This window comes from Bactrocera oleae, chromosome 2 (assembly GCF_042242935.1).
Source record: "Bactrocera oleae isolate idBacOlea1 chromosome 2, idBacOlea1, whole genome shotgun sequence".
NCBI lineage: Eukaryota > Metazoa > Arthropoda > Insecta > Diptera > Tephritidae > Bactrocera > Bactrocera oleae.
Window position 1 is genome coordinate 94048027 of NC_091536.1, and position 26847 is coordinate 94074873.

The following is a 26847-nucleotide window of genomic DNA, read 5'->3' on the forward strand; positions in this document are numbered from 1 at the left end:
ATTCACATTTTATTTTTCTTTTTTTCTATTTTTAATTCCAAATTTTATGTTAATCAATTTAATTTTAGTTTTTAAATTTTTATTTAGTTAATTGCTTTTAATGACGGCTTTACTGTTTAGTATTTTTTAAATGTTTTTTTACTAACAATTTGCTATCATTTGCTGCTTTTACTTAATATTTATATTATTTAACGCGCTGAATTTCTTTTTAAATTCTACTCTACACATGAAAATAATTCGTATTTTGCCTAGCTTACCCTTGTCAATATTTTATGCGAATTAAATTTTTTTTCTCATTTTCCTTAGCTTTTTTCATGCTCTTAATTTGTGTGTTAATGTTTAGTTGATTAATATGTAAAAGCTCGAATTCGTTTTGCTTAAATATTTTTTGTTGGTTTTTATTGCTCTTCTTGGTAGCTATTTTTTGTTTTTATTTATTTCATAAAAATTTGCCATCATTTTTATAAATTTTTATAATTTACAAAAAGCTAAACTAAACGTCTAGTTTTTCATATTTCTATTTGAGATTCGCCATTTTTTTCTTTAGTAATTTATGTATTTACGTTAATGATTCATATTCTTTATTTGATTGTTATGATTGTGATTCGAAATAATTCTTTGTTTGGTGGTAAATCATATTTTTATGTATTTATTTTTACATGTTTCGTTTGTTTTCCAACATAGCTATTGAAGTTGCTTAGCGCATTCGTTTAGTTTCTATGTTTTTTGTGTTGCTTGTGGTGGGTTCTACGCTTCAAGTATATTTAAATATAAGTTAGCATTGTGTCTAAGTAATATTTGTTTTCAAAGCAAAAATTATACGAATTTTAATTTAGATAGATTTTGCTCTTCCCACTTTAATGAAAAAAAGTATATAATTATTGTATTTTCACTCGAATAATGTTCAAATTATTGTGAATCTATTTCAGAGAAATGTGAATAATTTAAAAGTTTCTGTCGGTCGGTGATAACCGCTTATTTTGCCTCCAAGAGTATAAAATATTAAAGAAATCAATTTCGTTAACTAATTTCCGCTGTAAAACAAAAAGTGCCGGTTGCCGCGAAAATAATCTGCATTTGTGTTGTGTTCGTACAACTGAGACTCAACTCGAAAGATATGCAGACCATAGTACCTCTATATCATAGGTACTTTGGCCAGATGCAGAATGATTTTGATTGCAGATTGCATGACTTTTATGAGAGGCTACAACAATTTGATGTAGCCTAAAACTCAGTATTTGATGATTAATATTATTTAGTATTTTTTCGTTTGGTTGTTTTGTTTGAATTTAAAAAAGCGGTGTTTAAATTTTTTTTGCACATGCTTGTACCAACTGTGATTCTGTGCCAACCAACTTGATTTTAAAGGTACAACATACACTTCTGAACAATACCATCATTTAAGTCAAGTTGTATAAAGTGCAGAGCAATGGCTGAATTTAATCAAAGTCGCTTCAAACTAAGTTCCTTTGAGCAAAGGCTTACACTAAAAAGAGTTTATAATAGCGTCGAGCTTGTTATTTTTTTATAGAACGATAGACCTCGCACTCAAGTTTCGGCGTTTTGGAAATTTTCAATCAATTTATTTTTTCGTTATGACATCTATATAGTTCTCGTTTTTGTGTTTGTTGGTATGATACGCTCAGTTTCGTTATTTCTTTGCAAGGTTTTCAATCGTGTAAAACAAAATATAATTAAGTGTGGAGGTAAGGACGTAGTATTTTAGACTCATACTACTTCGGAACTACCTATGTATGTGTTGCTTTTACATAATTTTCCTACATACATATCTACAACATCTGGGTGTGTTACATCATTTTAATTAAACTTTTGTTTTAATTAATTTGGCAGTGTTACTTATTTTTCTAAATGTCCTTCTACACACGTACGTAATTTGTATTTTCCATATACTATTTGGTGATGCAATATGTTTTCATTCAGTTTTCTTTGCGTAGTTAAACATTTGAATTCCATTAACTACGTTTAATGCGGTCTGCTTAGGCTGAATCATTCTTGAATGAATTTTATTTGTTTTTTGGTTTTTTTGTCTAAAGCACATACATACATACACATTATTATTTTTATTAATTTTTTTATTTTTGCTTTTGTTTGTTTACTCGTTACGTGTTTGTTGCTATTGTTTTGTATAAAAACGAGAAATGATTTATTTAAATGTATTTTTGAAATATAGTACGCTTATTTACAAACTATTTACAAAACATTCGACAACAGACATTATGCAACTTAAATTTGCATATTAACTTACCGTTACGCATGTATGTATGTGTAAATGTGCTGAAGTTTATAAAATTTGCGTGCAGAAAAAAATTCTGTGACTTGTGTGACTTTGTATTTATAAAAATATGATAAGTCGTGTTGTGATAATATGTTAAACTCATATTCTATACATTGAATGAAAAAAGCCTTATTTACAAATTTTAGCGCGTGTATGTGTTTGTATTTTAATGTGTTAATAGCAAGCTGAGTAAGCCAGTAGTTGGGCTTAAAATAACTACTGTTAGCTACCCGTTTGTCCTCACATAATGCTCTTTTCAACCTCCATATGAGTCTTGTACATATTTCAAGATAAATATATCTAAATAATATTTATAGTAAGATAAATATTTTTCGGAATGGTTGGTTGGGAGGCTATTGAGAGCAGAAGTGCAAGTACATATATTGTTACGGCAAAAGTAGTTTATCCACCTTATTTCCTATATGATTTCGAAATGATTTTACGATATATGGTTACGCGGCTAACAGGAGTTGCTTGTAATTCGGAATTTTTTCCATATATTATATATTCTTTTAATATAAAATATTCCCAAGCAGAATTAATCTAAACGTTCTAACTATTTTTCTCAAGCAAAAAAAGGTTAAGCAATAAAATTCACAAAAGAAATATGTACAAACTCGTACGCGAAGTCGATGCGCCAAGCCTCGGACTGGCTTCAACAACAACAGCAAATAGCATTTGTAGCTTCAGGTTATTATTCATATGAGTTTGTATGAGATAAAGTTAAGATTACTCTTCTCTAAACGCAAATTTCTCAAGATTACACACATTTATGGTACACATATATGTATGTTTCAGCTTCTCAAATTTGTTTTTTTTTTGTTTTTGTTCGTATATTTCGAAGTAAGTTTAATTATAGTTTTTTTTTTGTGTTTTGTCTAGTACAATTATTTTTGTTTTGTGTTTTAATACATATAAACATATCTATATTGTATATTACAATTGTTTAGAATCTTTATTGCAAAGCAGTATTGCAAGCTTACGCTTTTTATCAGTTACATTTTCTGCGCAAAAGCATAGACCCACCACCGCCTGCTGTCAATGGCAACGCTTGCCTTAGTGGCTTATACTCATACTCCTCTCCATTACATCTTTAGCCATTATGTTTTTCGAATTTTGAGATGAGCTTGAATCTCGATTTAGTTTGCTTTTTAACTTTATTTATTATGCAATTTACTTGTAATTTTTAGTTTTTACTGCGTTACTCTACTAAATTTGGTGTTGATTGTTGTTTGACTTGTAGTTTTCAGTAGGTTGTATAGTTGTAGTTTTGTTGTTGCTTCGTTAATTTTTTGTTTTTAGTACTTTTCTCCCCCGCGTTTCGGTTAATTCCTTTGTTTAATGTGTAGCTAACCTCACTAATGGTTCCCAGTTGCTTACGTCACACCATTTGATTTTACATAAAATTGCTTGTTGTTCGATATTTCGTCGTTTGAATGAACTTATGAAACTCAAGGATGACGATAAACGATTAACGACAAACGATTATTGAAGTGAACATAAATGAACGTAGGAGTTGTTGTGAAAAAAAATTTTAAACAAACGTAAAGGCGTAAAATTATCGATAACTGAAATGTGCACTATTTTTTCGTTTCATTCTCTTTCTCGTTTGCCACGTGCTAGGTTATGAACGAACTTTTTCGTCACCAATACGGTGCGCAACGATGAAATAGTAAGTAGATCGACATGAAAAAATGTATAAACATCAGTGAAAATATAAACATGAATGATATTTGCTATGTACATCTTAAATGCTAGGCAAATGTAAAGGTAAAGTGTATGTTTGTTAAGACGGAATTCATTAAAGTGATGTATTCTTCGTTGCATACATACCTCCCCCGATTCCCCAACACAATGAGATTACAGTAAGTGATGCATTTTGTAAGTGAAGCTAATGAATTATTGAAATGTTTGATACGAGCTACGACGGTGCTTGTACTAACGAAATCATGAGGTCGTGAGGCCGTGAGGCGGTGTTCAAAGCTGCTTATAATTTTTATTGTTGTTTACTTGGGTTTTCTTTTAGTTTTTGTCAAAGTGATATGAGTGCAAAAGTGCTTACTGTTTGAACTGTAAGAGGGGTGAGGAATGGGAAATATACGCAATATGTCATTAAGTGCTGTTATTCTTCAACATAACCTCTAAGCAGTGAACAATGAGTGCCGATTAACTTGAGAATAAAACAAGAAAAAACGTTAACTTCGGCTGCACCGAAGCTATAATACCCTTCACAGATGCATTTCTTATATCATAAAATGGTATAAAAAATGGCAGTTATATGTTATAGTGCTTCGATCTAAACAATATAGGTGCGATTGTAGCGATGCCTGAGATGCGAGACGATACCTTGTCCAATAAAAAAAAAATCCATACAAGGACTTTAGTTTAATCGGACAGTTTTTATGGCAGCTATATGCTATACTTGTTGGATAGAAGTCGGAAGTTCCGAGAAATGGGCGGCTTCTTGGGGAGAAAAGGACGTGTGCAAAATTTAATGTCGATATCTTTAAAACTGCAGACTGGTTCGCGTATATACAGACAGACGGAAAGACGGACAGACAGACGGATATGACTCAATCGACTCAGTTCGTCACGCTGATCATTTCATATATACTTTATAGGGTCGCCGAAGTCACTTATTATACCTTGCTCGGGGTATAAAGATATGAGTAAAAAATTTTAACGGTGAACTAATAATATGATATATGAAATAATATATAATATAATAATTTTTTCAAACACGAATATTGTTGATAAAGAAATCATAATATATTCTACAAAATAAAATTGTTTTAACAAAAAATATAAAACTTATATATTTTTTTTATGACTTTGGAAGAATAACCTGCCACTTAATATTAAAAAAAAATTATTTGCTAGCAAAAAAATTAAAACCATTTCGTTTTTTACATTAATAAATTACGAAACAATAATAAATTAATTACTTATTTCAGCCATTTTTTAAACTGAAAAAAATTACATGACGATTAATATAAAAAATGTTTATTTTAACCATTTTTTTAACTCAAAAAATTTAAATGACGAAATTACAGTATAATATCTAAAAAGGTATTTATTTTAACCAAGAATATAGAACATATCTATTATAAATAATTTCGGAAGATTAATCCGTATTTAACAAATTAGATAACATTAAAAAATAATTTTTTTTTACAAATTTCTACATATATAATATTAATTTAAAAAAGGCCTAAGTAAAAATTAATATTCAAATCAAACAATATTTTATAAAAACAAAAAATACTACTATGAAATATGTTGAAAATTATATTTTTCATTGCTACACATCTACAACAAAAGCTTCAAATACACACAGAAGATGATCTTCCTTCAAAATTAGCACTCATGTACATTATTAAAAATCGTCATATTATAACACAGAATGTGGTGCTTTTAGTTGAATGGTCACATAAGGTGTGCGCCTTTACTAAAAGCTTGGTGAGATACCAAAATGTAGGCAATATTTTGCCTACATTTAGGGATATTGATAAATAATTTATTAAATTAAATAAATAAAAAAATTAAATTAAATTTTTGTTTTTAATTGCTTTGGTTATGCGGCGGTAAAGCTTAAAACCTCATAATTTTGCAGCAGTTATTCATACAAAAGCTTAGGAAATCTATCTCTGTGTGCATCTGAAACTCATTAATATAATTTTATATGCTCACATACTATTACCTAATACAACTAGTGCAAATTATAACAAAGTTTATTACATAAAAAACTATAACCTATCGATAGATTAAACTTTACTAAAAATAAAACTTAAATAGATATATTTTTTGATTTTTCAAAGATAAGATTTACAGGTCATATGATGTGAGTTTCAAGCTAAGCTAAGCATAAGACTAGGTCTTTAAATTTCAGAGAGTGTGCAAGTGCAATAAATAATTAACAGAAGTTGTATTAAAGCTAAATTATAAACATTTATTAAATAATAGTAAAAATTAATAAAAAAAAAGAAAATTACAAGAAAACTCCTTATATATAATTACGTAGTTGATTACAATCATATATCCTAAATGAAAACAGTAAATTGAGGTTAATAAAATTTTTGAAAATTAATTAAGTAGTTGAGGGCTTTGCGGAATGGTGTGGGAAGCAATCTTTTTACCATTTGAACGATGGATTTTACTCTTACTGACTGAAATAATCAGTTTTTTTTTGTATATTTTATTAGTTGGAGTTTGATTTTTATATTTGCAAAGACATTTGCTTCCAATTGAAAATTGAAATGTTGTGTTTTTATAGCATACCTCATATACATACATACATAAGCATGTGTTCTATTTCAATAAGGCTTGCATTGGCGAATGTCTGTGCAAATATAAAAGTACAAAATGGCACATTTACTAGGACTCTCATGTATTGCATAATCATTTCTTTACATAAAATTTTGACAAATTTCTATCGATTTTTTTTACCTACGGCATTAATATTGGTTTATTTTGTCATTACACCAATTGTTTTTGTTGTTTATTGGTTTTTGTGCTAATTTTTTTTGTTCGATACATTTTGCATTGCCGCTCGTAATTTTTGCCATATTTTGCCGATTATGAATTGCCAGAAATGCGCTATTTTGTACTCGATCGTTTGCTCCATCGTTCAAATGTACGAGTAAGGACCATCAGTTAAGGCGCTACACAGTAACAATCAAGAGTTGTCATCCTTGTTTGAACCACCCCCACCGACCCCGGAGCCTTGTGTGTTGGCAGCCCGACCACCAGGTGGCGCACGTACTGCGGCCGGTTTATATTCTAAGCCCGGATCGAATTGCATTAATACGAAAACCTGAAAAATATGAAAGAAGTTTAATAATATGTTGGATTGAAGTGGCACTCCTAGTATAAAATTAAAAAAAAGTCGTTTTTTCTCATTTTACAATAGGTTATTACTGTACAAATAATATACTAAGACCTTAAATCGGTACCTCAAATAGTTACAGGTCTCTAAAATGTTAGCGGTAAGTTCAATCAGCTGAATCAAACGAACAGTAAACGCATTTTTCTCAAATTTGCTGAAGAGCTTATTCGGAAACAAATGACCCGATCAAATAAAATTTTTTCTATATATAGTTCTCCATACAACGACCTATCAGTTTTTTGACCTGATCAAAAATCGAATTTCGGCAAAAACGACTAAACATTTTCCGTAATCCTTGCTGCAATTTTGTTAGCTTTTGAGTTTTTCGATCGTAGGTCACTGTGCGGACAATATCTTTTAGAATTTTTTGGTTTAGATTTAATCCACGGGAAGGCCGGAGTCAAGAGCAAATTACTTTTGTTTAGCGTTTGGCATTCAAATTTTCCATACTTCATTTCAGGGTATCTTCTATTAAATATTACTAAAGACTTGAAGTCTCTCAAAGCGAGTCTCGAAGTAAATTTTATTCCTTAGATAACACTTATTACGTAGCAAGTTCCTACTGAGCCTAAAAAGTGTCCGAAGACTAAGCTTTACCAATGGAAATCTTTACATAAAGGTTTACGACTAAAGATATTCAGTCGCGGAGTAAAAAAATCACTAGACCCGTTGTAATAAAAAGTATTTTATAGTTCGAACGGCTTACCGTGTATTGAACTTTCTATAACTCTCGAAAAAATTTAAGTAAACTGTAACATGACTGTTGTGTTTTCTTTGGGCTTACCTGATCTGTTGGCAGTAGTGAAAAATCATCGGGTGGGTTCGTTATAACATAACGTTTGCTACTCGCATCACAACTCGAACTCGTATCACGAAATCGGTAAAGGCCAATGCAAAGCATGCCGTACGATTTAAGCGCTGCCACAAATAGATCACCATATTTACCACATTCGCCGAATTGGGCCAAGGGTCCGTCATACAGAGAAATTTGGCCGACACGGCATCTGTGCAAGAGAATTATAATTATTAATGCTGAAAAACTATTGGCGAAAGAAGAATAAAACCTACCTGTCACGATTGCTAAGACTATCCACAGTGCTGTAACCGCCTCGTAGACCAGCACCTTCGGCGAGTATGAGTTCCAGCTCTGGTGTAGCGCCGCCAGTGATAAGTGAGCGGATTAACGTTAAAGCGTTTTGATTAAAGTACGTCTATAGACGATAAACAAAGAAAATAAATACGTAACGTAAAAAACTTCAAGAGCCTAGGTTATGTTAGTAGTAGGCACGTGCCCGAAATGAGCACGTAGAGATAGAAAGTTAATAAGAAATATTTTTGTAAGGCAAACTACTGTAAAGGTTACGTTCAATTACCGTCGACATCAGCGAGTCGAGAACACTAACGGCGAAGGCGGTACCGCAGGCAAACGGCTGCGTCAGATATAGCTCCGTATCCGGATCATCGTCATCATCTTGATCGAGAAACTGCACGTTACTATCGTTGACCAGTTCTTGAAACAACAACCAAAACAAAGTTTAACGCTTTGACCTTTAACTAGCGGCGAGCGTATTTTAGAGTAAGACGAGAGGAGACAACGACTAATACATTCATGACACGGGCGTAGAATTGGCACAAAATTGGCTGGCATAACTCAATAGCAATGTGCTTTGATTTTTTTTTATAAAAAAATTGAAGATATTCATAACAACAACACTCTACAAATACACATAAATATAAAAAATGTGCCAAAACAAATTTTATAGAAACCAATAAAAAACATATGAGAGCCAACTTTGTGCCAAGCCAGCGGTTGGATGAATGTGTCGCATGTGATTTGGTCGTTTAATCGCAAACACAGCCAACTTAGTGCGATGCAGTTTACCTGTTATCATGGGCACATTCGCGCCGTAAACGGAGCCGCGCCGTTGCAGCACAATTGGGCTGCCAGCGGTCGCGCTCAGATTATCGAATTCGGGCCCACGTTGACTCAGTACACCGATCGTATCGTCAAAGGTCATTGCCTTGATGTTGAGCGACGCTAGAATGGCCTCCTTATCGGCCAGCGTCGGATCGTCGTTGCTAGGAACTTTCGCCGACAGAATACAACACATATCGCACAGATTTACGTTCACGGCACGCAAATCGGCACGACTCAGCGGCGAACCATTCAACACCGATATCTTTGGCAAATTCTGCAACATCTTCCATTCGCGTCGTATATAGTCTACCGAACCGACTATCACCACATGCTTCAATTCGTGATAGTGAAAATTTGAGGCGCGCAATGGCATGACCAAATTGCGCAGTCCGATTAGCGGCGAATCTGGATCGGCAAAAAGGCATACGACAACGTGACCATTTAGAACAGTCATTGCCGCTTGATTGCGATCCTATTGATTTTAGAAATAAATGAAATGAGATGAGGAATATTTGTGATCATAAGTGTATCTCGGGTTTGTAATGCCATTTTTGATGCCCACCAATATGCAGTCTTCTAAATTCTTAGCCGGACTCCAGTGGAACATGCCCGTCGAATCGTATTTCATTTCCGTCTTTTCAAAATCGAAATCCTTCGATTGATCGTCCGCAATACCGGCCGGTAGTGAGACGCCGCCATTTTGATTTTGTGTGCCCGTGCCGGAGCTGCGACTTGTTGGCCTAAGCGCCGGTAATGAGAGAAGCAAAGTAGGAGAGAAAGTTGGCTGTAGTCAAATAGCGGTAATTTTATTATATATCGGCCCACTGTGCTTTACTACTACAACTATGTATGTATGTAAGTAGGCATACGAATATTAACGAATGATTACACATGAACAAATGGCAGTAAGTAATTAATTAGTACTTATGCAAAAAACTAACGAAATGATTGAGCAAACGTATGCATTTATATTGCATTCTATATTTTTGTATATAATACGAGTATGAGTATCTGTGCTCTAATAAATAATTGTGCTTAGTCAAAATGAGAATATTCATTCGCATGTCTTAATAATTGTTTCTAATACAAGTATATCTACTACGTTATCTAAAAGTATTAATTAAATTATAAATGTGCTTCAAAATTATGCTTTCAAAAATGTTCGTGATTCATGTATTTATGGGTCTACAAAAATGTTTGTTTATTTCTTATTTGGCAGTGTGTGGGCTTACAAAAAATGTATTATTGCTTAAAAAAAAATTTCTAATATTGTATATTAAGTTAATCTTCTCTAAAATTCTCATAGCAAAAGTTTAAATACAAAAAACAGGTTTAAAGTAGTAGTTGTAAAATTTTCAAATTTAGTAAAGATAGCTTCATGCACTGAAAGTATCCAAAGAAAAAATTTTTTCTAAACAATTCGTTTTCGTATTTTATAATAATACTCGCATCTTCTCACTTCTGTATACAAAGAAGTCATAGTAAGATGATATGTGGACATCTCTTCAGTCTTTTGGAAACACTTACTATTAGCATTCTTAATAAACGAGATCAAAAAAAAGTTGTTAAATGATAAATCGGATAAATATGGAAAATGTAGTATAGCTTCGTCGTTTGTTTTGTTTTTGGTTAACCAATTGTTTCATATGTTTCGTGGGATAACCGGTGAAGTTTTTTTTTATTATTTCTTCTACATATTCTATGTTTATACATATATCAAGATGTTATATGACTATAGCATTCAGCTGCGACCGTATTTCGATACTCAAGAGCAGCATTGATGCACTTCTTTCAAACATGATTTCGCTCCAGATTTTGATTTTACAGATATTTTCAGAAGCTCGTAATCAATTGTTTTTAGAATTTATTTGAACTGAATTGGTAACCGTGAAGTATATTTGTATCAAATTGTTTCTTTGGCTCGTAAAGTTTTGAAACTGAGTTAATCTAAAATCGACGGCAATTGCTGTTTAGATAAACTTCCATCATTACACTTGTTTTTCGAAACATTTTTATACTAAAGACATAACTCTCTATCTTTTTATAAATTTTTTTTGGAACAGAGATGATAGATAACACTTAAACTATTTTATTATTATATAAAAGCTTAATTATTATGGTTACCCAATTTACGACTTTGGACAACAGATATTAGTTTGACTGAGTCTAACTAACTACTAAATTGTATTTTCTTTCAAATATCACATACGAGTATAATCTTAATGAAATCATTATTGATTTGGTTAATATTCAGGAGCACTAGCTCACTTTCTAGTATCCATAATAACAACCTAATGAAATAAAATAATATATGAAGCGGATAAAAATAAAGCCAATAAAGCCAATGAAAATTTCAGTTATATTTTAAATAAAAAACGAATTCAAATTAAGTTTTCAGATATAAAAATTTTTCACACTTTTTAACAAAAATTTATCTTTTAAATTAAGGCGATAATATAGAGTATTTGATACAATTGTCATGTGATCGCTTAAGAAATGAATGTTGACGTTGAATGTGTGTCAAGAGATACAATAGTATAATGTAGCCATAAAATGGATTTTCCTATTCTAGATGTTGAGTTATTGCAACATTTATTGGAAGTGGTTTCGTAGAGGTCGAATTATAACGAGAATATATATTTTAATACATTTTAAAATCTATTTTAATAAAATCAAATTTAAAATCTTTAAAACTTGCAAGAGGGACAATGCAATTATTTTAAGCTTCATAAGAAACTTTTGAGTTATCGAAAAGTTTTCCATAAGAGAACTTGATTTTGATCGTTCAGTTTGTATGCCAGGACCAGTTCGCGTATATACAGACAGATGGATATAATTAAATCGACTCAGCTTGTCATGCTGATCATATGCATTTTGTGAGTTTTCCGACAATCATTCTGAGTATTACAAACTTCGTGACAAACTTAATGCACCGTGTTCAGGGTATAAGTATACATATAAACATTTATGAACCTGGACTTTGTGGCAACTTTCCTTTACTTGCTTGAAGCGCTTTAAAGTTGGGAATAGTTGATAAATTTTCACTGACACCACTTAACAGGCTTTTAAAATATTTGTTACGGATTTCACAGCGTTTAAAGTCACAATTTTCGCTAAAAGATTTCGGACTAAAGAAGAATCAGTTAATGTATGCAAAATCAACTTCTGTTGAGTTCTTGATGCTTGTTCCTAGATAGAGATTTCACAACTTTGAGGTTAGGACTATCAATAATAAGGCGAGAGTCAGGGTTTTAATGCAAGCCATTATCCGTTTTCTTATGCCAGATTGTGCCTGAATTTCTTATTCAAGATGTGCTATTCAAGCCAATTTCACCAATTTATAAAAAGAGGCGTCGACGAGTAACACTGTATGAAACTTCCTTTTATCTATGCTATCTTACTGATCATAGACTGATTTGTCAACAAGGCGACGGCGGAACTGCTGATATCAGTGTGAAATTACTACCTAACAGTTTATATGATTAATGTGTGTTTAAATTTACCTCAAGGTGATTGATCTTTCAATGTCAATGACAAAAGTATAACGGTGTGAAATAATGTTTAAACATTTAATTTTAAAGTTACCTCAACATTTATTTCTAATGGTTTTATTATAAATAACCACATTTAATTCTTATAATTACATATTTATATGAAAGACACAAATACAAGAATTGATCGGAGACAGGCAATGTACAATGACGATTATATTAATGCTTATTTAACTGTAATAAATTGATGCAATTGCAAAATGATTATGAAATCGACTTATGCTTATACAAGTATGGATATATATAACAAAAATGACACATTGAAAATACTTGTATTTTTGTTTGAGTGGAATTGACATTAAGCCACGGCGAGGCGAGTGTTAAAGTGAGTGATTCGAAACGAAAGCTCGTAAAAGCGAGTAAATATTGAGTAAATCGTGTGATAATATGAGTTTGTGTGTTTGGTTTTGTGCTTAAGATGTAGTATGTACTATACATATATTCAAACGCACAGTACATTAATTGTGGCATGAATTTTATGATCGAAAAATCGTGTATGAAGTATGGCAAAAATATTTTAATACTTCTTCGAAATAAAACTACATGTTTTTGTTTTTGCATTGATGTTTGAAAATTGGATGCAAATACAGCGACGTATTAAATGTACGAAAAATTGCAAAATATGATTGAAGAGTGCATACAAATACTTGTAGTTGTAAATTATTTACATAGCTACATATGTAGACACACACACCTTTACAATAAATTATATTACAACAAAAACATGCAATATCATATTGCAAATATTGCTGGTGCTACAAGTAAATGCGACAATATACAAAGACGATAGATAATTAATCGATAGAAAAAGTAGGTGAATAAGAGTGTGAAACAAACGTTGTAGAATAGTAGTGAAAAAGACAACAACAACTATGTATTGTGTGACATTTTAAGTGAAAGCATTCGAAATTTTTATAAGTTTAGAATGGACGCATACATGAGCTTTTTAACTTCGTAAGCGAGTTGATAGCCCGCATATGGGTTAGCATCGTTTTCTGGCGGCCTGAAACAAAATTTTTTATTAAGAGTTTGCTTTTTTTGCTGTTATTATTATTGTTACTATGTTAATACATATTTGCGTTTGACATTGCTTACAAACATAATACATACATGTATGTATAAGAGTATATATATTAGTAGAGAAACATATTTTCAGAGTTGTGAAAGTTAAAAGTTTTGAAATTTTTCTTAATTTTTAGTTAAATACAATCAATAAGCTGCATATTTTACAAACGATTGCTGTTAGAGACTTATAAAAAACAAAACAACTTAGATGTTAAAAATTAAAAATTTTTTTACACTGCAAAAAATGTTATGCCAAAATGAAATGCTAGATGATTTTTGCAAAAGTTTGCGCAAAGTATAAATAAAATTATATATGAGTGAAAGTACACAGCGCAAAAATAATATAACTTAAACATTAAAAATTTGCTAAAATGCTATCTTTTTCAATTTAAATATTTTTTATTGCTTGGGCACTGCTAACTAACACTTTGTAGACTGCAATTTGGAAAAGTGGGCGCGCTTAAAAGCAGCTAAACTAAAAATGTCGATATTATTACAGTTATTTTTTTAATATATATCTAGACGCTGATTTTTTGAAATTAATATAACTTTTTGATATTATTATATTATATTATAAATATAACTATATTTTATTATTAGTTTTTTCACTTCAAACAGTTTAATTTTGAAGCAGGTCTGTTTTAAAGTTTTTTCATAAAAAGTTATTCTAAGCGTTTCAGCATATATTTATTCAATACAGAACATAATATACATTACATATGTATATGTTTACTTATAATATGCAGTCTCCTCATACTCACCTGTTGTATTGTGATGGTGATATCACCTGACCCTCAACCTGTTGTCGGTTAATTGTTGGTTTCACCTTGTTAACTTGTTTCGCAGCTATTGAATTCATATGCAACCCTGTACTACCGTTGCCGGTGCCATTCGTGCGGCGACCATTGCGATTTATGACTGTAAATAAAAATTTTACGATTTCTTAGACTACATATTTCGAATAATCATAAAACATAAATACATCCATACACAAAGATATTATTTAATAGTTTTTTAACATAATTTTAGGTTAGACATATTTACATAGGAGGGTGCTTCAAAATTTCCAAGGTAGTCTTGACATCATTTTTTAGTTTTTATTAATATTATTTAGATACTTTTTTAAAAGAGACTCTTGATTCTGCACAATAACAGCGCGCCCTGTAGGCCGAGAAAATTTAGACTGTCTTTTAGGTGAACTGCCTAATTCAAGAGATGAAACTTTTTCCTATATTAGTATATATTTTCCTTGTATAAGAAATTCCGATTCCAGTACTTGAACGTATGTAATGAAATAACCAAAAAGTTGGTATATTTGTGAATTATCGTGTCTTTATAAGTTCGCAAATAAACTTGTTTGTTTGCTTGCGAAACATAAGAACTATACTTTAATATAATGGGTATATAATTTTTGTAATTATAAATACCAATAACATTTAAGTGAATGCTTAATCGAAAAAAAGTCATCGCTACTTTTGAGGCACCCTCTGTTATAGGACAACAACCAAATTAATATTCAAGTCTACGTAGTAATTTCTTTTTCAATTCAGTCAGATTAACTCATATATTATATGTACATTATTGCTTTGGGGAGCGAAACACCTGGATTTATTTGTTTCAGTATATTTAAATTCCTAGTACACACACTGCGATATTAATATAATTATGAAGTATTTTTTAATTTTTAGTGGTTATTTTATACATTTTGGAGATATTTCCTATATTTTCAGGTTTAATTCTTTTAAAGTCAGTGACATCTTATACACTTAATTTTGTAATCAGTTTGAAAACAATTTATATACTCAAAGCCTTTTGAAGCTAATTTCTTCTTCTCAGCGTGGATTTCGTAAAGGGAAATCTACTCTAACGAGTTTGCTTGAATCTGTGAATCATTCCCCTTTGATCAAGTAAATCTTTCGTGTTGTTAGTTTTGTTAAACGCTAATCTAAAACATTTTCGCCTTAGGGCATTTCCGTTGGGACTCTAGGTTAAGTCTTTCTTTATACACTAGTCGATTAGAACTTATAAAGTTTCCTACACTTAATAGTCGTAGGGAAATGCTGGGCATGATATTATTAGTGAAACCCCTAAATGGAACAATTTGCAATTCTTTCCTCTTGTCTGAAGTTAAATCTAATATACCGGCTCGCTTATCAAGGCAGTTTACACCCTTACTATTAAAATTTTGTAGATGCCCCTAGTAAGTGTACACTACCTCCTCGGCCTAAGGAAATGTTCGAGCGGTCAGGGCAAAAAGAGTCAAATTGATAACTATTATTTTTGAAAGATGTCGCTGGCTTCAATGGAGCCGCTGCTGATGAACATTTAAACAAAACACAACACTTTGTAAATACTTACGGTTCACATCCTCTCTATCGCGTGTCATGTCACCTAATCACCACCAAAGCGTTTTAAAAAAAGTATATACAGAAAAGAAAACAAACTTTAGAAAATGGGCATTTGTTATGTTTGCGGCGATTAGGTTGAAAAGAAAGGTAAATTTTTCAAACATTTTTGTACGCGTGTGTAATACAATTTGGTTGTGTTGTTGTCTTTTACAGCGACACTAATACATAAGTAAGTGAGTGAGTAAATAGTATGTAATATAAGTAATTAAAAAGCATGTGAAATAAAACAGTACCAGATGATTATTTTGTTTTAGCAGTTTGCTGCAGTTTTTCGTGTGCTAAAAACTACTTATTTTGTTTTTATTTTCACTGTTTTCTTGTTGCAAGTTAGCGTTTGAGCGTGAACACTGACGTATTGCAATTGTTATAGATATACATGTAGAATATATTTTATTAGTTTTGGAAATTCTCTGGACTACTCTTTATCTATTTCAAGTGTTTAACACTTTTAAATTTTTTGCGACTATTTAGTTCAACGGTAAAAGAAGTATATTTGAAGCTATTGGAATTGAATTAAACTATAAAGTATTTAATTACTGTACTTCCAATCACGAATTAGGATAATTCTATGTAGAAGAGCGAGAGAGAAAAATAGTACTAGAAAGTGTGTGAGTACAAAGTAATACAAGTATATGTTGAGGAAATGTTTATCATAAACACAAAATAAATTATATAACAGTTATGAAATAATTGATTTGTAGTGACTACAAGTTCTTGTATATACACACATTTATATGTAGATGAAATTACAAGTTTTACAATTTATTAGTTGAAATAGTAATTAACAAGCATAATTCATAGTATATTTATAGTAGAAAGCAAATCAGTGAAAAACGTTAAAAATATTCATTTCAAATACAGTAATGAGTACCAATAGGAATAGTAGTAATTGATTTAGTTATACAAGTAGTGGAACGAGTAAATGTCAAAGTTAATACACATTTATAAAGAGAAACTCTCATCACTAATATTTTGTTATTATTATTGTTTTTACAGTTTATAGTTAACACACACGTTAAACGGTAAATGTATTTACTTTTTTTATATAAGTAACCGGTTCTAGAGATTTTGGAAAACAAAACAAACATATATAAACGTACAGGTAGCTGAAAACTAATTGGTAGGTAATAGTGTTACCTACTTCACGACACTAATTTAACGGTGTTAACGGTTTTTAATTATTTTTTACGACTATTTTATGGGGATTGCATGATTTGAAAAGTAATTAAATCTCTCTGAATAAACAAATTTTAAATACACGTTAATGTAAAGAAATCATAGAACTAACCTTAAATATGGCCCTCATGATTTTTGGTAAATTTCTTTTACCAACAGTTATTTTGTGTTTCCAACGAAATCACGTCTACGAAATCGTTGAAAATTTTATCCATGGTATTCTAATAGATATGGAATATTAAAAAATCCCCAAAGGGTTTCCTAAAGACTGGGCGTTGAAACTACTAACTACTAGTAAAGTATATTTAACTTTAATAAAGAAATGGTTTCAAATATCAACATTTCATTTTAAAATTAGTATTAAAGGTAGTAGGTAGTTCCTTGATTGATTTTCAATTATAATGTGCAAGATTTTTCATTAATAATTTGAAAATTCTTAGATCTTTTTGATATAACTATGTTTAGATTAGAAAATTTAAAGATCCGCCTTGAGTTGGAGTAAGGTTATTTCTTTAGAACTACCCTAAGCCTGTGAAGTCAAAAGAACTCTTAATTACAACTATCACCAGTGTGTTCAGTAAGGGTTGCCATTTCATCATGTCACGTTTCACTTTGGTACAACGCTTGGAAATTATATTGTTTATTAGATTATTATGCAAATTCACGTTATCCGACGATTTTCATCAAAAAATTGTCTGTTTGGATGAGGCCCAATTCTGGTTTACCGGCTTGGTCAATAAACAAAATTGTCGCTATTGCGATGAGTCAAATCTTTGTGTGGTTCAGGAAACGCAATTGCATCTCTAAAAATGCATCGTTTGATGCGGATTGTGGTATGTCGGCATCGTCAAGCCTTTATTTATTTTGATGAGTGAGAATGAGACGGGAAATTCCGTTACCATCAATAGCGAGCTTTATAGCACGATGTTGACCGACTTTTTTTCCCCGAATTTGATGAAATCTCTATTTCCAACAAAACTTTGCTCCACCTCATCTTTCTCGTTTAAAACACATTGCGTGCAAAGTTTGCCGACTCGTTTATCTCGAAAAATGGCCCAGTAAAATGGGCGCCAAGATCTTGCGATTTAATGCCCCTAGATTATATTCTCTGGCGGTATGTTAATTTCAAGGTTTACGCCAATCAACTAGCAATGCTCGAGGAGCTCAAAAACAACATTCAGCGCATATTAGCCCAAATGCTGCACCGGGTCAACGAAAATTAGCGTAAGTGGGTGGAGATATGCAAACGAAGCATTTGGCCGACATTTTATTCAAACCATAATTTGCATAAAATTATCTGCATAACAACCCCTTTTGACCAAATTCGAGTGTTTTGTTTCATTTTAACATCTCATCGTTCTTGTTGGTTGACCTTTTATATTCCAAGTAGAGGTACTTTCTTCAATAGACTTTTTTTGACAGATGACGCATAGGATGTGTCAAGCTGCCATGTTATGTTTTTTCAGTATTGTTTGGCATTTCGTCATGGAAAGACTTACGCCTGAACAGCGTTTAAAAAAGGTTCAACTTTATTCAGAAAATTCTCGTTCGACGTGGTGTATTCAGTCGAATAATATCCAATAATGAATGCTGGGACTCAAGATAGAAGAACATATATACTCACTTGTAGGTTCAAACTAAAATCAAAAAAATGTTATCTTTATAGATCCTAATCCTGAGTTTAATATCAAAAAAGAACACAAAAGATTCAAGAAAATTCTAAATAAACAATAAAGTAAGAACTTCGTCAATAAAAACACTTATTTATATATCAAATAAATAAAGATAAATTGCCAACTCAAAGTTTCAGAAAAAAACACAAGAGCGTCATAGAAATATGTATCGATATTACATTTTGTACATACGAGTGCGTGTGCATGTAAGTGTCTACAAAATTTCATTTTATTATTTATTTCTTGCTTTTTAACTTTAGCAAATACAATTTAGCGCATGTTGAAAAAATTCCTTTTTTTTCATTGGAAAGTATTTGTTTTTAATGAATTTGTGAATGAATTGGAATGAGATTTATAATAATGATTGAACCGATAATGCTGCTTTTTCAGTAGGGATAGATGGAAAAGTATTCTATGTATGATGCGCGAACTGTGTGTAATAGTTTAGGTATTGTAGAGTTTTTTGCATTACCCGTTACTGATCCGCGCACATGCACCCGCTTGGGCAACTCTGGCGGCGTAAATGTGGGTGCTGGATGGAAATCATCTGTAAGATATTCACTAATCAGCATTCTCGAAAGAAATTATGTTTCATTTTGTATTTTTAATTTATTAATATGTCTTGCAATTTTAGTTTTACTTTTGTTTGGTTCATGTTTTCTTTTTATTTTGGTATTTTGGGTTATAATTTCAATGAGTGAGCAATAAATAAATTATGAGCGTTTTGTTTTCGTTTCTACATGTTGCTTGCTATTTATTTGGTTTTTAATTAATTTAAATTTAATTTTACTGTTTAAATTAAATTATCTGTTTTTAAGGCTTTGTTTAAGATAACTAGTAAAAATTAAACTAAACAGTTTGAATTAAAATTTTGTTACTGGAGGTAACAGGAAGTAAAGATGGGATATCAGAAAAAAAAGGTGTAAAATATTAAAAAAAGAAATATTTAGAAAATATTATTAAAATTAATACAAAAAATTAATAAGATATATTCGCTTGTATGAAATTTACAGATTTTATGAATTCGATAATCCATATAAAATATATAGATAATAATAATAAACATGTCTTTGACATTTATTTCAGTATATAATAGTAAGTTATCATGTAAGACCTTACGCTTGCATTGCGTTTAAAAATCCTGCACATTTAATTTTTAAAATCGAAGTTTTGAAAGTTTTAAGCAAAGCACAGGCAACAGATCTTTGCATAGTTTAATATTTATATATATGACATCAAAAACATTTTCTTAACGACTTTTTTATTTTTTTTCCAATAACGTATGATACACGCTAGATGGCGGTGAGTACCACCATTGGCAGAACCCTAGTTAGGATGGGAAAGTGTTGATTTTCAGAATTTATATTTGTAATATATAGTTTCTAAACAAATACATTTTTTTCAGACCAATATTTCGAATTAAGAGTGTACCCTTATGATAGAGAACATATTGTTAGATATTCTAGGGGTTTTTGCTAAATAATTATTTGATATCTCAAAAATCGTGGTCAATCCAGAACTTATGCTCAAGAAATAGCATATTTCTCTAAAAACTTCTTAGTTTCAGCGAATTCAAAGCTGTAGGTTCTTAGATTGTAATATAGTGAGGAAAATTGTAATGCAAAGAACCTTTAAAAATATTTCCAGTAAATAGAAAGATTGTTGATTCTCCAATGTCATCAGTCGACTATTTATTTAAACTGTATGGACAGGTGTAGAAAACGAGCTACATATAACTGACGTCTTTTACGAAAGGTGGTAATTTTATTATTATATAGATAAACCTTTTTAGCTATGTAGTATAGACAAGCGAAAATTCTTTAAAAAAATTAATGTTATAAATTAACATATTAAATTAGATTAACTTAATTGAAAATTAACTTAACTCATAACCTAAAATATTTAAAATTAGTGCAATCATAGTTTAGAGAAAGTGTAAAAGGATTCGATTAAAGAAGAATATCCAAAATGTACAAAAAGTGAAAGCAAACATGTTCTTTCAACGAGTTCGAATGCAAATTTTCAGCTTTTGGAAAGAGGAAATCAATTTAAGGCAACTATTTCACATGCTCAGTTCAATATTTAGTTAGAATCGTGTATTTAAAGTGTTTGTATATAATTGTTTGTTTGGTGATTGAAAGATATTATGCAATAATAAATACAAAATTACACAAAAATGCGACTAGAAAGTCTAGAAAAAGGAATTGAGAGTGAAAATTGGCAACATGCAAAGCAACAAACATATATAATATATAAATTATGGATGGATTCGTTAACATAGACAACAAGCTTAGCTTTAACTACATACATATATGCATGGCAACATCAACTAAACGGCGACTTAATTGCTAACTACTAGTATTTTATATATATATGTGAATAATTTGTTGAAGTTATATCCGCAAAAAGAATTGGTAACTACTTTAAAAGTAAATACATACATATATGGTACAATGATGCACAAGCATTCTGCGAGCAAAGCTAAGCAGGAAAGTTGCTTATAAAGTTGTTACTTTCCAAAGTGTTCATTTGTATAATTAAGTTGTACATATTTTCTAAGAAACGCTGCATATCTACCTAGATATCTTTATAATATGTAATGAGTGTATAACTGTGTAAAAATTGTGATAAAAACTTCTTTTTGCCTGCTTCCCAGTTCCAGTTGTAAAAAGCTGTTAAATAAGATTTTGGCTAACTACTAGAGTTGGATTAATTTCTGCAAGAAATGTTCAGTCCTTAAATAAAACAAATCCAAAAATAGAACCTTCAAAAAAAAACAGTAATGAACTATGAGAAGTTATCAAAGGTGCGATCAAACCACCCCCTCTTTTTTCTTTAGTTACTAAGTTCATTCTTGATTGTCAATAACACTGATAAACAGTGGTTTTGTTGCCCTAGATATAAGATCGGTGTTGGATATATTTGCGCCCACAATTTATAAAACTATCAATGATTTGTAATATTTGCTCTCGTTTATTTTTAAATCTTTATTTCCATTTTACATTAGAAAGATCAGAAAACGTGAAAAAAATCTGTATCTTTCATTACGTGCCGTATTTAATGACCACTAAATATTCCACCTTTCAATTATTTTTACTTAACTTCTCAAATTTTCAACAAATGTAATTAAAACAACATTTTCCAACATCTCCTGTTTTGAAAAATAGCTTTATCATTCCTAACTTTATCACGCATTATATCACTGAGTTCATGTTGTGGCAATAATTTTTGCGTAGAAGTTTTACTCTCAGATTCACCTGCATCGGAAGACTGTATCGATTTCAGGAAATCGACAAAATTTTTTCTGAGGGTAAATCATTGGCATACCATTGAAATCCAAGAGAAAAATTTCCGTTGGGGAAAACAGTAAGTCTTAACATCCACAATTCATTTTGGTTAAAACCGTCCGCTTAATTGTGCTCGTATTTTCAGTGCGGGGTCTGAGTGTGGGGATCACATAATGCTTGTATGAGCAAAAAATCATTACTGGAAAACTACAATACATGTATTACTAACAATCTGATAATTGATCAAAATATATGACATTTAATAATCATAATAGCAAGAGTACATTCACTACTTTCAGAAATAAATTCGTAATCTGGACACTTGAAAACATGAAAATTTAGCTAAGGTATCCAGGGCAACAAAAAAACAAATCTGTATGATGGCTTATGTTTGGAACTTTTGTTTCTCCCTTATGCTAAACTTAGATTCTTGCTTTTGTCAGATTGAACTATCTTGATTGTGAGCTATATAAATATGTAACTTATTTCTTTAAGACGCTTTGCTACCCTAAAACATTATTTTCCATCCGAAAATGTGTGAAATTCTGGACACTAAATTGATGTGACACCACTAAAACGTCTTCATGTCGAAAAAAATTAGAACAAAACTGTTTTTTTCAATGGTAATCTCGCATATTGGCTTATATGTACTGGATTTCTGGCACCCATAAGTCCTTTAAATTATGCATAATTTTCAATTAGAACTCCAAATTTTGGGAACTATAGTTATAGTAATACTATGCGGCTACTGTTGATAAAACTTTAGCTATATTATAGATTTAAGATGTTTGTGCTCTACCAATTTAAAATATTATATAACTTCATAATTAATATATCTAGAATATATATATACGTACATTATTCTACACGTGCAAATGAACTTAACACCATATATGCTTTAATATATTTCTATACATATGTTTGATATTATACAACCGACACATAATTTTAAATTCTACTATACATTCTTATACTTATGCTTCTACAATGCATTGCAAAAATTTAATATCTATACTACAATACAATTTAATTAGTTCCTTTTTTTAAAAACCTCAACATGTAAATACAATCTAAAGTAATACATAATTAACAAAGACTAAATAGAACTATGTATTTTTTAACGCGTTGCTATGGTTATCGAGCATTCAGTTATAATCTGGGTCTTCGGTGATATTCAGAATATCCTGAGAGTTAGAATCTATCTTGAGACTCGTTGCTTTGTTATTGGTTTTTCTCAATGTATTTGATAACATCCCTTAATAACGGCGAAGCGATTTGATTAGATTTTATTAATAAAAATAACATTTTAACGCATGGCTAGTTCGAAGTTAACAAATTTTGGAAATATTCCTTATACTATGTATATTATTTAACAACCAATTTTGGGTATAAAGATTTTTGAATACTTCGTAATTTGATTCGATTTATTTTTCATGCTAAAGTGTTTGGTATTGAATACATATGTACATCATATGAATACAAACAAAACCCAAAAATGAATTGCTTAATATCAAGGAGCCAAAGTATCGAAAAAGTAGAGCTTTGTCATTTCCAAACAATGCACCTACATTAAAATTGCCCTATCACCTCTCATTAAAAAATATTTAAAATGTTATTTAATACCACGAACGAAAATGGCATGTACTCAGTCCCATAAGATTCGTTTGATATCGAATACGTATTGTTTTATTTCTCTTTTAAGTATCAAGAGAGTTTATCATCTCACTGCGTGGAAGGGTTTAGTGACAGATGCAAGTTAATTAACGTTTAGTTTTTTGTCCCTTTTAATCGAGCTTATTCGTTTTAAAATTTCTTATAGAAGTGTGAGAATGTTACATATACCGTTATTTCTCTGATTTTCAAGAATATGAAAGAGGGTAACTTGCTCCAAAATTTCCTATACCTGTATAGCCTAATTTTCAATATATATTGATGTTTACCGGCGCGTTGACCGAATTTTATTAAAGATTTTTTTTAACGTGGGCTTCTATTCGATAGCTTTGCTTTTACTGTGTTTATAGCATTAGAATTGTGTCCAAAACGTCGAAGCTGCCTGTACAGGGTACAATAAGTTTGACATGAAGATTTTAACACCAGCGCGTGACGAGCTGAGCTGATTTAATCATTTTCGTCTATCCAGCCGCCAGTCTCTATATTTGTAAACTAGTCCCTTAGCTTATGAGATATCGATCTCTGAAATTGTGCAAACGTTTTTTTCCTCCACAAAAAGCTGCCACTATAGCATAAGCTGTCATACAAACTGAATGAACAAAATCCAGAAAAGCTCTTTATCTGACAAGATGTCAACGCAAGGATACAATTTACGAATATATTCTTCAGAACGGGCTCATGTAGCATATAGTCATATAAGCTAACCGATTCAAATCAAGAAAGGACCTTTTTATATGTTTTTGTGCTATAAGAAATGCACCTATTAAATGTGTTATAGCTCCGGTACAGACAAAGTGAACGTTTTTTCATATATTTTATAACTTCAAATTTCTATGCGCATAATCACAAGAAAATTAAAAAAATCATATAAAAAAATTGGTCACATTGCAATTTCCATTTTTAACAGCATAATGTACATAAATAAATATCTCTTAGTGCCTATTCAATAAATACATACATACATATCACATAGATGCATTTATATTTAGTTTATGCAAAATTTGTAATCGAAAGCGAATTCTATAATACCTAAGCAGATTAAGCAAAACAAAAAAAATATATATGTGATATATTTATGTAAATATATTTTTATACATATGCTTATATATATATAATATATAAATTCATAAGAATATGTATATTTATAACCTGCAAATGCTATGCGAACGCTTCTGTTGATCAGAACCCAGACAAAAATTACAACAATTAGATAATATATAAACTCGATCCGAACACACACATACGAAAAATACCTATTTAGTAATTATTTTAATAAAGTACAAAGAATATCTCATTTCAAAATTAAATAAAAACAAATATCGAATGTATTTCTTAGAAAACCAGTCTAAAATCTAAGTACAATTTTAAGAGCTGAATACAAAACGTTTATAATCAATACATATGTAACTATATATTTGCGTTTCAACATTGTTCCATAAACAGTTGACTATGTATGCACCAGTATATGCAGCAATTATTCAAGCCGCACTCGCTAACCGAGGTCGACAGCAAAGCATTTTCGAGCGTTCTGTGGTTCAGTGTTTATTAACACACACATTCACAAAAAAAAAAAAAACTAGAAAATATATTAAATGTAGAACCAATCCAACAATTCATTATTGTTTGTACGAGTATGAGTTGTTAATTAGTGTTTCGAATTTAATTGCAAGTACATTATATACTCTGTACTATGTAGTTATGTATATTTGCACTTACTTGAGTAGAGCGAATACTCATCGTCTTCTAGCCATTTCGTACAAATTTGTTGTATTTTTGTTTGTTGTTGTATTATTATTTTTTGGTTTAAATATAATATTGTAATTTAATACACATACAATTTGAATAGGTCAGTGAAAATACATATTGATTAAGACACAACGTCGATTACATAAATAATATTTTTAAAGATTTAAAAGAATATAAAAAAATTGTTTAATTAAAATTAAGAGAAAGAATTAAAGAGGTTTTATGTATAGCTACTTATGACTATAACGTTTATTGCAGCCTTAAAAACGAAAATAAATAAATACGAAAGCATAAAAAATGGCAGGGCTGACAAACAAGTGGGCAAAAGCTCTATAGCACATATATTTGTGAGAGAGATAGCCATTATTATAAGAAATTATTTTTCATATTTGTAAAACAAGTCTATTAGAGACGAAATTGATTTTAACGTTGTCAGGAATTTCTTTGACACAGATTTTTGAATTTCATAGTCTCTGCCATGGAGAGAGAGAAAGGACAAAATTTTTTAGGAGACATTGGTAGAGATTTTCTTTGGTTGACGAAAGGTAATTTCATTTGTCATATGATGATATTGAGTCTATATCATAGTTGTAATTCGCAGGCAGAATCAATAGTTATACTTACCTGAATAAAGTTTGGAATTCGTCAAGAGTCTAAAGCCAAGTTTCATAATATACAAAAGTATTATAATACGTCTGTAGGCTGTCTTAAGTAGAAGAAGACACTAGTACTTGATTTTCTTTAATATTTCAGTTAAGAGTAATTAAAGATCAATGTATTATTTTTAGGTTAGGACCGATAATTTTTCCTTTCTTAGTAAAGGTTCGGTAAATATTATTTTAGGATATCTAAAATAATAAATTATTTAGAAAATATTTTCCAAGTCTAAATGACTTCGACTTGGTAAAAGGTCAAATTAGATAAGCTTGACTTTTTCAAGACCATCACATTATAACTGGCAACTATCTTTATTGTAACTGTAATGATATTTGAAAGGCCTTGTAAGGGGTGACTATTTGTATTCTTTCCATTTTTCCTATTTTTGTTCCCTAAACGTGATTACTTTCATATTAAAAATCATATTTCAAAATATTTGTGGCCGCAATAAACGACAAAATATAAAAATAACTAAATTAAAGTATTAAAAAAATTAAAAAATAATAAACGAAAG

General features: G+C 30.6%; 1 protein-coding gene across 37 annotated transcripts in view; it reads right to left on the reverse strand.

The window, feature by feature from the left end:
* Window positions 1-296: 296 nt before the first annotated feature.
* Window positions 297-26847, reverse strand: part of slo (calcium-activated potassium channel slo) — a 122285-nt gene continuing 95734 nt past the window's right edge. For 22 of the 37 annotated variants that reach the window (XM_070106032.1, XM_070106034.1, XM_036357018.2 and 19 more), the window contains 10 exons: window positions 19445-19519; window positions 16074-16106; window positions 14477-14633; window positions 13588-13653; window positions 9662-9839; window positions 9064-9571; window positions 8555-8691; window positions 8250-8392; window positions 7966-8185; window positions 297-7109 (listed from right to left, as the gene is read on the reverse strand). In XM_070106032.1, the coding sequence (XP_069962133.1) occupies window positions 6972-7109; window positions 7966-8185; window positions 8250-8392; window positions 8555-8691; window positions 9064-9571; window positions 9662-9839; window positions 13588-13653; window positions 14477-14633; window positions 16074-16106; window positions 19445-19519 (1655 nt within the window). In that variant the 3' untranslated portion in view covers window positions 297-6971. The remainder of the gene's footprint in view (window positions 7110-7965; window positions 8186-8249; window positions 8393-8554; window positions 8692-9063; window positions 9572-9661; window positions 9840-13587; window positions 13654-14476; window positions 14634-16073; window positions 16107-19444; window positions 19520-26847) is intronic. The other 15 variants (XM_036357057.2, XM_036357058.2, XM_036357059.2 and 12 more) reach the window with 5 other exon arrangements.